Raw genomic sequence first — 15,578 nt, 5'->3', positions numbered from 1 at the left:
ATACCTAGAGCTGAACATCAAATAAATGTTTCTCATCCTTGGCAGCATGCTGTTTGCGTTGATAAGAATGGGTTGTCTCTACTCCAGGAAAGAAGAAGATGTTAACGAAGCTTGTATTTACTGATGAAACATTGATCACCTAAACATTCAAAATGGAAAGCATAGAAAAAAGCTTCAATTTTAAAAGTTTTTATTTTTGTCATTACACTTTTTTTTTGGTTGAGCAGATTTTCTTTTTCTAATAACTTTAAAGATGGTAGGATTAGCAGAAGAGGAGAAAGGATCAGTTGATAAATTTATATTGTTTGGGGTGCTTGTGAAGTCCTCTCATATATCTAGTAATATAAAACTAGCCAAACACACAGAGGAATGATCCATTCCGGCTAAGCAGGAAATCAAATAAAGGCAAGGAAAGGCCTGCATGGATGAAGAAGGAGCTCCTGACAAAACTCAGTTATGAAAAGGAATACAAGAGGCGGAAGCAAGGACAAATGACACAGGAGGAATAGAGGGACGCTTGTAGGAGCCTGCAGGAACGGGGTTAGGGAAGTCAAAGCCTATCTGCAGCTGATGTGAAGGGCACCACCAAAGGCGTCTTCAGGACAGCAGGAGCAAAAGGAAGAGTAGGCGAAATGCGGGCCCGCTGCTGAATGGGCCAGGGAACCTGCTGACAAAGCACACAGAAAAGGCCAAGGTACCTAGTGCCTTCTTTGCCTTGGCCTTTACTGATTAGACCTGCCATCAGCAGTCCCAGCTCCCTGACACCAGCGGGAAAATTTGGAACAAGGAAGACTTCACGTTTGGTGGAGGAGGTTCAGCGCTAGGGAACGTTTAAACATACGCGAGTCCCCAGGCTCTGTTGGGACGCACCCACAAGTGCTGCGGGAGCGGGCGGATTTCACTGCGAAGCCACTATCGATTGTCTTTGAAAGGTCACGGCAAACAGGAGAGGCACCCGAGGACTGGAAGAAAGCAAGTGTCACTGCTGTCTTCAAGAAGGACAAGAAGGTTCCAGGGATCCTTCTAGCGGTTGCTCAGCCTCACCTCGATGAAAAATCAATAGATTACATTTTAGGAAAAGGAGCAGGATAAATCGCTTTATTCTTGTAAAAGTGCTGTAGAATTTTAATGACTCAAAGCAATGAAATTTATTTTTATGTCATATTGAAAAACTGTGCTGGCTTTCTGTGAAGCTGAGTATTTACTTCAAGAGAAACATTGAAACCCACTGAAGGATTTCTGTTACCGCTTGAAGTTCCTACGGTGTTTCATAGAGATCTCATGTTTAAGAAAGGTGATTTGGTTCTGATAAGGGTCTACATAATGTGGAGAGACTCGTTACATGAATCAGAAGTTAGTAGCAAGTGTTGTTGCTTCTTCAGCTGTGCTGTAATTTTATCCAGCTTGATTTTTCTATAAGTAGTCTTCTCATGTGTGAATCCTTTAGTAAATGATGCATAAGACAGTGAACTCCTTCTTTCCCTGACAGGCAGCATTTAGAAAGAATATTTTTAGTTTGAATGGAAGATGTTTGATAAGTATATACATTTCACAAGTTACTGGAGAACAAAGTTACTTTAAAATGTCTTCTCTGAATACCTTTTATGTGAGAATGACAACTTTTTAATTAATAAAAGTGATTAATTAGTAGTTATTCAGATAAAGTGAACACCAGGTAGTACCTTGGTATATATGTAATTGTTAATTGTTTTCAGAATAGTATTGAAATAAAAGTTACAAAAAATTTAAAAGCACAAAGATTTTTAAATAGTTATGATTATTATTGACTTTCAACAGGTTATACTACACCAAGAAGGCCATATGGATGATGGTCTAACCTTACAAAGATGTCAGCATGAAGAATCCCAGGCTGCTCGAATCATTCGCAATACTACAAGCTTATTCAGCCAATTTATAAGGTACTTGTTACCATCTTATCTCCAGTTATTTTTATGTTTTTTTTCTTTTTTCAAAGTATTCTGAAATGATAGGAGTTTCTCTAAAAAAAAAATTACGTCCAACTTTCAGATATTTATATTCAGAAACTATTAGCAATATATTTTAATTAAGTTCGTCATTTTAATGTATAAAAAAGAGTAATGCCATTACATAGGTAGAACTCAGCTTATTTATGGTTCTTTAGATAAAAACCAATACCTTGAAGCTGGAAGCAAACTGAAACCTAATCCAGTTCCTGGTTTCTTTGAAGAAGATATGTTAAATGATCCCAGCGTAACTCCGTTAGTAAGGAAGTGATTTTGTTCTACAATAGCTAGAGTTTGAGAATATTAATTTTTCCTAATTTGTATGTTTTTGTTTCATAGATCAAAGATTGTAGCTAATTCTAGTTAGATTTGTCAAACCTATAACTGAAAGGAAGAAAGATTCTTAATATTCAGACCAAAAATAGAGTGGGATTGCACAGCAATACCAAACCCATGCAAATAAATGATAAAAGGAAGCACAAAGTAGATATCTCTTCATGTCTAAGAGGATAGTACCAACTTACTGCTTTCAAAATCTTGGCTGCAAAGTTTTACCTGTACCTTTGGAAGAGAATCAGTAGAATTACTTTCTGAATTGTATTTCTTTTTCAAAATCTTTGCTGTACTAGAGGACAAAGATGTTAGTAATTACACCTCAGTAAGAACGATCTGGGGCTGGGCTATCCTATTAACTGTATAATAAAATCCCCAAACTAATCTGAAAACAGCTATTTCCGCAAGTCAAAATACCAAAACCCTTTGACAGCAGGACATTGTGAAAAATGTAGTATGTGAGTACCCTAAGCATGGAGTCAGTACTATAAAGAAAATCAGAAAGTTAGGCAACATGAACAATTTAGTAAGACACCAGACTTGTTCTGTCATAATCTTAATTAATCAAAAGGGTTGTACACAGAGCTGTAGTTAGTAAGTAGTTGGCTAATGACCTTGCCACACATGAAATAACATAATACTTTCCTTTTCACAGAAAAATTCATTTATAGCCAATAGCAAAACAAATATGCTGGACATTATACATTTTAAGATAGTCTATCAAAATTTATGTTTTGCTGATTGAAGAGCATTTACCTCCCTCAGGAGATCTGACTATTGTGATGAAGGCATTAGAACTCAGTTAGTGAAGGAAAGTGTTGTGAAAATTGTCTGGTGGTTGTATTTGACCTTATGAAAAATACTTTTAGCTATGCTAGTTTGAAAACATGGTGTATTTCGAAGCAAAATTTTGGTATGCAGAGAAATCCACAATCTTCTGTTACTTTTGCTCACCCTCCCTCTCATTCTTTGACTTGCATTACTATACTTGCGGGATAATATTCTTTAGCAAACAGCAAGATATATATCTTCAATCCAGTGAAAGTTCAGTGTTTCCTTCACTAGACCTCTTCTGTATCTTTCTTTTTTGTCTGAGGACATTTAAGGTAAAAGACCATACATGTTCATTTATAATTGCTGAGATAAATATGTAAGAATACACACTGCAATCAAAAGTCTTGCAAAGCGAGTCACCTCAATCTCGTGAAAGAGTAGAGGAGCAATGAAAAGAGACAACTAGACAACGCAAGTGTTCTGGAAAGGAGTTGTTCAGGTCTTTCATCTCAGTATGAATATTTCCTCTGACTATTCCTAAATTTAGGTGGTGTTGAGTTATTGAAGCTTTTGGGGATATTTTTTGGGTTTCTTTGGTCCCATGTTGGTTAATAACCAGAGAACATTCCACTTGCTGTTCTTTCTGTATGTTTACTATTACTTGGGGCTACGGAGGTGAAGGAGAGCAAAAAATCCGAACATCTGAGGCAAATGCTGTTCCGTGTGCCAGTCTTCTTATTTCTTCAATAGGAACAGAGCAACATCAGGTTTTACTATCTGAGAGTGACCCAAATTTCTCAAAGCTTTATACTGAAAGTCAATTAGGACTTTCTCTCCCCCAACGAGATTTGGCTTTTTGAAAAGCTATTTTCGTTTCTGCATTTCATTTCACGTTTTCAGGCAACATTAATGGAGAAGCTGCATTAAGCTGCATACATTTGTGTGCCTCATTGTTTCCTAAATTATCTTCTGCTTGTATCATCTGACATTGACTAACATTTAAGTGGGGAGAAAATGACAAGTTGTTTCAGACTGATACTTTCTCTCTTCTTTGCTGTATAGCAATATACATAGTTTAATTCCTTTGGAAGATTTTTCTAAAGAGACTTTTTTATATCTTGTTTTGCAAAAGTTTCAATCATGATAATCAGTCATTCTTTTATTATTGCCTGTTTCTTTCACCTGAATTACTATTGACTTAGGGGATTTTCTACTGGAGAGGTAATAGATCATAGGTTATAAAGAAAAATGAGTTTATATTTTTGAATTTGCTTGCATAGAACCCTCTATGGGTGTGTGTTTGTTTAAAACAACGTTATTTATGTGATATCACAGGGGACCACCCTCCTTTTTTGCATTTCCTAAAAAACCAGCCACCTCTGTCATCAGTCACCTCCTCCTAGATTATACCGTCTATAGTAGTGACTCTGAACCTAAAAAAATCAGATTGTCACCCAAGATTGTTTGAACAAATGCATGAAGAGGAAAGAAAAGTTGCTATGTTACAAACAACTGAAATTATTTGAAATGCTTCGTATTTTTAAATTCCGCTCTTCCTTATGTCCTATATAGAGTTGATACAGAAGAAGCTTAGTTTTACATGTTATTTTGTATTCTTTGTCTAGGAAGCTGGGGGTGTTTAGCTTCAATAGCTGCTACTATTTAAGACCATCTGTATCATACAGCCATATTATCAGTAAGATTTAAAGCATCTAAACAAAATCGGTTACTATAAGATAGGACTTTGTGGTATCCTTCCTCTCTATTTCATCTTTCAGCTTACTTATTTTATTTCATTTTTTCTTCTCTTTTTCAGTTTTTTGTTCTCTTTCTCTCTATGTCAGTGCAGAAGATGAAATATGATTCCACTCCAGGAGTGCTGGACACCCAAACAGTAAATGTTTGAATGATTTGCAGTTCAGATCAGTTCTTCATATCCTATGTTGTATGCATAACAAGAACTAGTTGAATTATCAGCAGAAAAGAGGCTGCTATGCAATACTGTAAATTATTTTGTGAAAACAAATAATGCTGCAACTCTTTCTTGTTTTTGTTTTCTGTAGTGGAAACAACAGAACACTATCACCCTTTGCCCTGCCTGTTGAGGAGATGGTTCAGACTCTGCAAGACCTGATTACTTACTTCCTGCCTCCTGAAGAAGATCTGGAACATGAAGATAAGCAAAGCAAACTTCGTTCACTCAAAAACAGACAAAATCTATTCAAAGAGGAGGTACAAAGAGAGGAATTGTTACATTGTTTTAATTTTCAGCATATCATGTTACAAACACTGAGACAAATCTAAATGTTATTTTTCAGGATACACATGTGTAATTTGTGTGTAAAGAAATATAGCTGACTTATATAATAGACTGTAAAGCCATACAATAAATTATTGTTACATATTTTTCACTTTCACACTCATCCCAGCCCACAAGCTTTCTCTGCTAGAATTTGGTCTTAATATTTCTGTTTTCTGATCATCTTTAAATAATTGCCATTATTAAAAGATACTTTCACGACAAAAAAAGTTCTTTTTCTCTTCCTGAAATTGTACAGGCTGGATGCCCCAAATGACCAATAAAGCTTGAATCAGTGATAGATTTTATTTCTCATGTCCTGCCTGTCCATAAGGGTATGAAGCAGGGGCTTTTTACATCTAGAAACTAGGCCAATGCCAGTTTTAGAGAAGGATATATATTGTATAATTCTAGGATTGATAATCTCTGAAAACATAATTATGGTTCTGTACACATAGAAAATATGTTTTACAGTATTTGTAAACGTGCTTAAACTGCTTGCAGGTTTCCAATATCATTTTTAATCAACAAAGATTGCATTGTATATAAATTTAAACTTTTTTTCTATGTAAACAAGATTCTATTCACAAAAATTATAAAAGCCTTCCTGTCAGCTTTGTTTATTCCTTACCTCTTATAACACTTAGATAAGTAAGAAATAGTATTGAATCATTCTCTAAAAAGGATGATTTTGGTATAGAGACATACATATTCAAATCTTGTAAACATGATGTTTTTATCTAAGATGATACACCTTTTAAGTGCATACGTGAGAATGTACTGAAAAGATAACAAATACTTTTTCATGTACAGTTGGTTTTCCTCTCTATCATGTGTGTTTAGGGAATGCTGGCTCTAGTTTTGAATTGCATCGATCGCTTAAATGACTACAATAGTGTAGCTCATTTTGCAGGAATTGCAATAGAAGAAAATGGTACGGCATGGAAAGAAATTCTGAATCTCCTGTACAGATTGTTAGGTAAGTTCTCTAATGATCTACTGTAGTGAAAAATCAGGGTATGTATTCTTTATATTTTACTCGTTGCTTCTGCACCACAGAAGAATACGTGGTGTGTCATTCATTCCATCATGCTAATTATGCAATTCCTTGCATATTCTTACTGATATATATTACTGGGAGTAGAGTTTACTGAGTAATGATACAGCAGAAAAATAAATCAACTCTTAAAAAAAAAAAGAACTTTCATGCTGCATGCAAAATCTCTTTTTTAAAAAATTTGGTGTGCAAATAGCCTTGAGTTATTATTTTAAAAATTTAGTAAAATATGTAAAATAAGCAAGTTGAAATTTAGAACAAGAATAAAACAAACTAAAAGTGGACTTTGAAGCATGAGATTAGTCATGTAGCACAAAAGTGCAGGTGCTTCTGGCGAAATCCTCCCATTGCTTCAGACAGTGTGATGATAACGATGGTCTGCATTTTACTGTAGTCTTATGAGTTTAAAGAAAAGTAGGAAGCAAAAAACTTCTTTTGTGCTGTGTAGGCCTTTTCACATGTTATCTTGATTTTCTTCTGCAGGTAGTTCTCAAATACACTTGTTCTGTTGTAGTAAATAATTAAGTCACACGCTTCATAATAAAAATCCTTGACAATGTATACAATAGGCTATTTTTATTTTTCTGTGATCAGTAATAACTTCTGCAAGAAAAAAAATCAACATTACTTAAAAACCTTTCAGTGCAGTCAAATAACATTGTGTTCTGTGCTGCTGAACACTATCGATTCCACAACATATTTTAATCAGAAAGTGGAGCTAAAGAGCAGTACCCAGCCTCCACTTGAGCCTGTACATCTGTATGTGAGCTTTCCACTCACTGGTAGGAGGAGTTACAAAAAGAAGTGTTTCAGCCTTTTGATCATGACAGTGCTTAACAGTTGAATCAAACAAGGTTTGTTGATAATTTCTGTTACTAACCAGAGATATGAATGAAATAAAATAGTACGCACACGTTTTGCTTAAATTCTGGTTTATCCAGTAAACCACTGTCAACTTCAAAAAGTACGTGCTATTGAAGAAGTTTTATCAGTTGTTGACGTGTACATTACTGAAAATCTTAATTCATTCTTACTATAACATGTTTTTAGGATTGTCTGTTGAGCTTTTTTTTGAAGGATTTTTAGATGACAAAGCCTTTCTCTATAATATCTGTATTAAAAAGTATTATATATACTTTCTTTCAATTGCTTTTCTAACTATGACCTCTGTTGAAGCTTCTGCTGTGGATTCCCTATATCCATATCTTCTAATGAGTATTAGAGGAGTTAAAAGCATTATCCTTAAACCTTAGAGGAAAGCAGAATAATCTTCATGCTTCTTTCTGCAGTTCAGATTTTCAAAAGTATTTGGGTACCTACCTCCTCCTGGAATGAAGTAAGGCTAAGCATCTGAATCTTCCTGAAAATCCTGGCGTCTTAATTTACTGCTGCAGATCATCTTCAAGCAGATCGTGTTTCTTCAAGCACAAAGAAACAAAATATTTTTATTCAATGAGTTGCTGTTTTCACACTATTTTGAGATTAATTGCTGGGAAGAGTACATTCTTCATTTCAATTTGTTATTTTGTTTTAAAAATTACCACTGTTTGTAAAAATTTGGAAGAAAAATAAGAAAGCATTTTTATTGCTAACAGTCATGCCAATTATTATTTTCAAGGATATATGTTAATGGCAATTAGGATAGCCAGAGTAAAAGTTTGAGTATTAAAAGTTAATAACTTAGCCACTTTGATGCTTTGTCCTTAGGTGCCTGGTGTCCTGAATGAAACCTAGAACCTTTAACTTGCCCAACTCTTCACTCCACAGTGCCTCAGGGAAGTTGTAGACTGTGTCTCTGAAAGGCAGTCCAAAAAGTTTTTATACTGATTTGGGGGGCAAGAACTGTTCAGTGAGATGTAGTCATTTCCAAGGTTTTGGAACTCAGGTGAAGCAGCTCCATCCAGCTTGTAACTGCGAGCACCAAATCCTGAGGGTAGACATCTACAACCATTCTCTCAAAGAACTGAGCAGTATTTTTTCTTTTCTTGAAAATGCTGGGAATGCCCATCTTCTGTACAATATTCTAGTAGTCAGCACATTTTCTCACAAAGTCCATTTTCTAAGCTAGTATTTTCATCTTCTAAGAGACTACTCTTTTACACGTTTGGCTAGGCAGAGTGGAGTCGGTTTATCCCTTGTTGAAGCTGCAATTGCAGGAAGTGGTAGGAAAAAGCATCAGAAAATAGAAAATCCTACAACTTACCATATTTTTTATGTTAAACAGCGAAATAGGAACTCCCAGAATAGTGCCCCAAGAATAATCCTGAAGTTCACCCCATAAACTGAGGCTATATGTGGTCCACCAGAATGAATCACTTTATGAGTGACTTATTCTGTGTGATCCTCTGTATCTCTGTACAGGTTAAGAGCATACAAGGAATACATATGAGTGGTTTTTAATGGCAGTATTCTGTTCATACCTGCCATCTTCACAAGAAATACACTGGCACTTTCCCTGCTGTAGGACAGGCTGCAATGATGTGATGAGGGTGAGGCATTTGGGAATATTGATTAAGTGCTGCTGTTCTTGAGAGCACAATGTGTGTTCTACATGAATCTTGTTAAAAGAACGCTGCATTAATTATCTTGATGGTGAGAGCCTTTTCTTCCCAATCTCTTTCCTAAGGCCACTCCAGAAAGCGTGTGTCATACATGCATATGTGCAATGCGTATTTATAAGTCTGTCAGTTGACCTACTGTGCACATATAATAGATCTTCTCTTTAGACACTCGGGTGGATGGGCTGCCATGTGTGTAGCTTTCTGCAGATACATGAAGAAACTGACCAGCTGAGAAACATTAAATATCAATACACTAATCCTAAATTGTGCTTAGTCTTGAATGCTTTTCATATTAGCAACTAAACAAACATCAGATGCTAACCAATATGACCTCTGAGCTGGGTAAAATTTAAATTGAAAAAACAATTACAAAACCTCCAGATTCCCTTTGTAATTCCTGGAGTTTAAACAGTTCAGATAAAACCTATGTAGTCATCTCTCTTATAAATAGGTAAAATTTATTTGATTCATGGATGAGAAAGAGGATTTATTATTTTCATTTAGTTATTTTTAAATTATGTTAAAATATTAACATTGGTGATTGAAAAAAATCTAGTGTTACAAAACTGTACCTTCTGTTTTTTTCAGCTGCTCTCATTCGTGGCAACAGAAACAATTGTACTCAGTTTTCCAGTAACCTTGATTGGCTTATAAGTAAATTGGACAGATTAGAATCCTCCTCAGGTGAGACTCATTTTGTAAGTGTAAACTGACTATCAGTACATCATAAATAACTATCTTACATCATACATGTCAGAGCAGTTCAGCTTAAAAACCAGCATGCATTAGAAAATACATATTTTGCATGTTTTTTTAAATCAAATAAATGACTTTAAAACCATTTATTTCTTGTCATTTTTTGGTTTCATACATTTGGTATGTGCAATTTCACATCCAGTCATTGTTGCAGATGACTTTAGTAAAATGATTAATCGGGTCAGACAGTATCAGCAGTATTGTTCCATCACTATCAAATAGCACAAGAATAGGTGGTGAGCACATTTTTTGCAGTATGAGATGTTCAACAAAAGATCAAAACACTGCACAGTGCTCCCTACTAAAAACTTTCTCTCTCTCATTGAAGAGGAGCTAAACTTACCTTCTTCTCAAATGCTTTTTAAAATGTTTGTTATCAAAAAATCAGAAATTAACAGCTTCATAATGCATTTATGTCTAATGCAGTTCACATCATAATCATATCAACACTCTTTTAAACATATTTTCATTCTCTTTTCAGGCTTGAGGCATTTAATAGATAGAATTAGAGAAAACTATCTCTTGAAATAGTGTGTTATTTATTAAGCTTTTAAACTGTGTTCAGTTCTGCAGGTTATTTCATGACAACATTATTTCTATGACCTTCATACAGGTATTTTGGAAGTGTTGCACTGCATCTTGATTGAAAGCCCAGAGGCTTTAAATTTAATAGCTGAGGAGCATATCAAATCTATTATCTCATTATTGGATAAACATGGGCGCAATTACAAGGTATGTTTGTAAAACTAAGGATGTATTGATAATCTTTCAGTAATGTATGAAAAAAACAAGGAAATCTCTGCATGGAAGCATATGATACTAGTATCCTTAAAGGAATAAAATAACATTGGAGTATGTCTGAAAAATTGCTTTGTTGAGATCAAAAATTAATGTGCAATGTATAATTGCGTTTCCATTTCAAATACAGCAAGATATGCATGACAAGTAGATAGCAAGCTAAGAAATATTGCTAACCCATCAGAAGGGTTGTACCTATCATTTAGGATGCTGAGACAGTGAAGTACTCTATTTGGTGACTGTAAAACCTGAACAAAGTAGCTTGTACCTTAGTGATCCAGAGTTCTGCAGAAATAGTGAACTACTATTTCTTTATCTCCAGACAGACAGAACTAAATCCTGTGAAGTGATTCCTGACTTCAGTAATAGTAGCAGAAAACAGCAAAATAAAATGGAAATTAGGAAAAAAAAGTCCAAATATTTGAAAGCTCAGGAGTTAACGAGGAGGAAGAAAACTGAAAAAGTTACACCCGACGAGACTTAGAAACAGTGTTGGAAATTAAGCTAGACATCAATGTGCAAGGCACATTAAGCTAGGCATCAGTTTATGACAGAAAAAAATGTGAACACAGGTAGCGGCTGTGATGAGGACACAGGAGGGTATAGTTTATGTATGATTTTCTGATGTCAGTTTCCTTCCTCAGTTGGAATCTTATTTTGAAAGACCCTGATAAACTGGAGGAAGAACACAAAAAATGTTTGGTGAGCTGAAATTACTGATTTACAAGGAAGGGATATAAGGAGAGTCTAACCACTGCCAATATGAAAAAATATTTTTAAGGGTGATTAAGGAGTATGAGTAAGTAGGCATAATAAACAATTGAACTTAAAGTGGTAAGTTTAGTTTACTGTGTTTAGCTGTTAGGAAGATTGTTTGTGCTCTGTAAGTCTCTTGAAGAGAGAACCTTTCAGCTGGAACATCTTACGCAGACATAATGAGAACTTAAAGTGGAAAAGGAAAAATTTGTATGCAGAAAAATGATGCTGGGTAACAGATTTGTGCTTTTCCATCTGTAATGTCTTTGACTTAGCACCAGTAAGTAATGAAGTAATTTATTTGTAGCTCTGGAAACACAATATCTTGTCTTCCTTCCAGATTAGAAATTCTGCTGTGATTTAGGAAATAACAAATAGGAAATAACAGTAGCATTATTAATCCAAAATTGTCTATATATTCATATATATATATATATATATATTTACAAAAAGTCTTGTGTGAGAAGTATGATCACTGGGTGTATAAACATTATTTAAAAAGTTTATACGTAAATACTGAGTTGTTGATTCTCATGAACGTTAGTAAGAGAGAGGAGTACTGGTCAGTTTTGCTATGATTAATTAAGTTATTACCTCTGTCCTTCTGCTAGAGGTTTCTTCCCTGTTCCAGAGGTGGTTGAAGGAAAAAGAGAGGGGCTGAGACATGGCCGAGTTTACAATATATAAGCTACTGTGGAGTGTGGGTTTGTGCTAATACAGTGTACAGTGAATAGGAACGGTTGAGATAAATGTTCTGTTCTGCTGTTTCTTGAGTTGGATAATGGTTTCTAAAATGGTAATAAACAGTGGGAAGATGGTGCTTTGTCTTGGATATGGTCTGTAACAGTTAGAGCATTAGGGGTCTTTGCTCCATGCTTACATGTCAGAGACTAAACACATCTTTAAGCTTCTCTGGGAGTATACATTTCAATATAAAGACAAAATATATTTTTAAATAATATTTACATATTTTTTGAATTAAATTTGAATTGAAACACTAGGAAGTGAAGTCAGGGAAATGATTTAGTTTATGAAAAAGTGAGAAGCTTTCTCCTTAAGCATTAGACAAAAATTTGTTACTGTGTTCTCTTTTCCAAACCCTTTTGCTCAGAATTGTACCCTCAACAGTAATTTGTGGGAGAATTATATCAAACTCTTCAATTTTCCGACTGTGACCAAAAAAACCTGCAATTTTAGAATTAGATCTTTCCGAAAGTCTGGCTTTACAATAAATTCTTTTAAATGTTTTTCATTTTAAATATATATTCATTATATATGAATATAATTATTTCATTGAAATTATGATTTCAGAACAGATTCATAAACAATCTGAGAAATGCAACGGAGACTTGTGCACTAATTTTGCTTGGGAAGTTTGGGCTACAGCAAATTTCTCAACAAATTTCATTTTACATTTGAAATTTATAATGAGATTTGATAGAAGAGCTGTTGTAAAGAGTTGCCATACAGCTGTTCTAGCCTTCCTTTTTTCTAATAGAAACAAGAATAAAAAATCTCAAAGGAAGGTTATTTGAGGCATTTTGCAAGCCCTGTGTTCCGAACATATGTTCCACTAATGTTGAATATTCACTGTCAGTAATACAGACTACATTTGGCCCATGTCTGTGGAAAAGGATTCAGAAAACAGTACCAATGCTTTATGTCTATTCTGAATGTAAATTAAATTAACAACTGAATTGCCATATATGCAGCTTCCTTTGCCTGACTCCTCTAACCTTTTTTCAGGTTCTCGATGTGCTTTGCTCTCTCTGTCTCTGTAATGAAGTTGCAGTTCGTGCCAATCAGAACTTAATCTGTGACAATCTACTGCCTAGAAGAGACTTACTTCTGCAAACACGTTTGATTAATGATGTGACAAGGTATTGTGGTTTGTTTTATTGTTATATTAGAAAAAAAAACTAAACTGGTATGTCTATAATACTTAAGGTAAGGAAATACTGTAACCTGAGAGATGTACCATAGTTTTCTAGATGAACACTGACTTTTCAGGAAATGCTTAAGTATCAACTTTTTAAAAATCCAATACTACTAGCAAGAGGACAATTATTCTGGAAACTGTACTTGAATAGGAATTGCTAATTAAAAAGTTCATGTAGGTGAAAGCATGAAAGTAACAATACTGTTGATTTATTATACTTAAGACAAAGTTGGTTTTTCATGGGTTTTTTGAATCACGAGTCTAGTTCTATTAATGACTTCTGGCCTAAATTTTGAGGTATAGGGATCTTCAGTTTTAGTTTTATATCCTGGTCTCTGATTTTGATCACAGAATAGTGCAGGTTAGAAGAGACATCAGGAGGTCTCTGGTTTAACATTCTGTTCAAAGCAGGATCAACACTGAATTCAGACCTAGGCCCTCCTTGCCTAGGACTTAGCTAAGCTGAGTCTTGACCTGACCTCCAAGAACAGAGATTCTCTAATCTCTTAAGGCAACTTGTTCCAATATTTTATCCTTATAGTGATTTTTTTTTCCTTATTTTCAGTCAAAACCTCCCCTGTTTCAATTTACAACCATTGCCTCTCATTCTTCTGCCCTACACCTTGTAAACAGCCTGTCTTCGTTTCCTATATAACTTCCTCTTAAGTACTACTGCTGCAATTACATTCCCCCTAAGCCTTCTTTTCTCCTGAGTAAGCAAGACCAGTTTCCTGACCGTGTTAGCAGCCCTCCATCTGACTCAGTCAAGTTCATCAATATCCTTCTTGTGTTGGGGGGCCTGAAACTGGATATAGTATTCTGGATGTGGTCTAATAAGTGCTGAGTAAAGGGGAATAATGAATTCCCTCAAGCTGCTGGCTACCCTCCTGTTAGTGCAGCCTTGCTATGCTATTTGCCTTCATCACTGCCAGGGTGATCTGCTGACTGTGCACTCCAGAGTTGCTATCCAGCCAGTCAGTCCCCAGTCTCTACCAAGTGGAGAGGGTAGACAATCCCAGGTACAGGACTTTGCTTTAGTCTTTGATGACATTGTTTAGAGAGCTTTTTGTGATAGCAAGATCTGTTCTGATATTAAACAGAAAATTGCAAGCTGCTTTTTCCATTTAATAATCAGATAATTCTAAAGCAGCTCTGTAAAGTCATAAAATGGGTCCACTATCTTAAATCAAAGATTGTGAGTGAAATGTGGATATCTACACTTGTATCATATTTGCAAATTGAAATGGAACAGTACAGAGCAATATAACACATATGTTACATTGTATGCTTTACACTAAGTGGCTTACGTTTTCTTTTTCAGCATAAGGCCAAATATATTTTTAGGTGTTGCTGAGGGCTCTGCACAATATAAGAAGTGGTACTTTGAACTAATAATTGATCAGGTTGATCCATTCTTGACGGCAGAACCCACCCATTTACGGGTTGGATGGGCCTCTACATCAGGTTATGCCCCTTATCCTGGAGGTGGAGAAGGATGGGGAGGCAATGGTGTTGGTGATGACCTATACTCTTATGGTTTTGATGGCCTTCATCTGTGGTCTGGTGAGTCCTTTCTTCTGTTCCTTTTATTCTTATCTTCAGCAGTTATCTACCTTTATGTTCTCTACATGTATTGCATGCTAATTTAGATTGACCTGCATTTTAAACTCAATGGAGTTACTCAGAATTTCACATGAGACTTCTTGCCTGAAATTTTAACCAATATTGAATTATGCCAAAAATGCTGTTTAGCAAATAGTTTTTATTTTCATGTTTTTTATGGCATTGTTAGAGGGAATTTTGCACGTAGATCTGGATCAGTATTGACTTAAGTGTATCTGTCCAAAATCAATAGATATAGTGATCTCGAACAAAATTATTTTATATGGATCTATATAATGCAGTATTCTTCTATTTTGCATGTACAGTTGAATGACATTATTGAATTTGCTGCATTGAATGATGCAGAGTAAAACAGAATAAGACCTCTGACAATGGCAAATAATTATTGTATCTAAAATCTGTAACAGTCTACCTTTACTGTTGAAGGTCTTTCATCTATATTCTTAATAACGCTTTCGATATGAATGAAACTGGAGGATCACCTTTTATGGACACTGTGTGTATTAGTATTGTCTAAGATTGTGTTATTTTTTTCTTATAACTTTTGTAACCTTACATTGTTTGAGAGCCAATGTTGCAGTCTGAGTGTCTGCTCCAAGATAAATTTGATTTGAAAGATGGATGGATTTCCAAGAATGAGATATGGATATATAGTTTTTGCCAGTGCTAGAAAATTCTGGCAAACTTTTCTCTGAAA

General features: G+C 35.1%; 1 protein-coding gene across 1 annotated transcript in view; it reads left to right on the top strand.

Moving 5' to 3' along the window:
- The window catches only part of RYR3 (ryanodine receptor 3), a 256,319-nt gene that overhangs the window by 79,782 nt on the left and 160,959 nt on the right, over positions 1-15,578 (top strand). Inside the window, exons 12-18 of the mRNA XM_068946291.1 lie at positions 1,798-1,919; positions 5,156-5,324; positions 6,235-6,370; positions 9,598-9,693; positions 10,379-10,497; positions 13,066-13,199; positions 14,580-14,821. Of these exons, the coding sequence (XP_068802392.1) occupies positions 1,798-1,919; positions 5,156-5,324; positions 6,235-6,370; positions 9,598-9,693; positions 10,379-10,497; positions 13,066-13,199; positions 14,580-14,821 (1,018 nt within the window). The remainder of the gene's footprint in view (positions 1-1,797; positions 1,920-5,155; positions 5,325-6,234; positions 6,371-9,597; positions 9,694-10,378; positions 10,498-13,065; positions 13,200-14,579; positions 14,822-15,578) is intronic.

Source organism: Struthio camelus, chromosome 5 (assembly GCF_040807025.1).
Source record: "Struthio camelus isolate bStrCam1 chromosome 5, bStrCam1.hap1, whole genome shotgun sequence".
Classification (NCBI taxonomy): Eukaryota; Metazoa; Chordata; class Aves; order Struthioniformes; family Struthionidae; genus Struthio; species Struthio camelus.
This window is presented reverse-complemented; position numbering and strand designations above follow the sequence as displayed.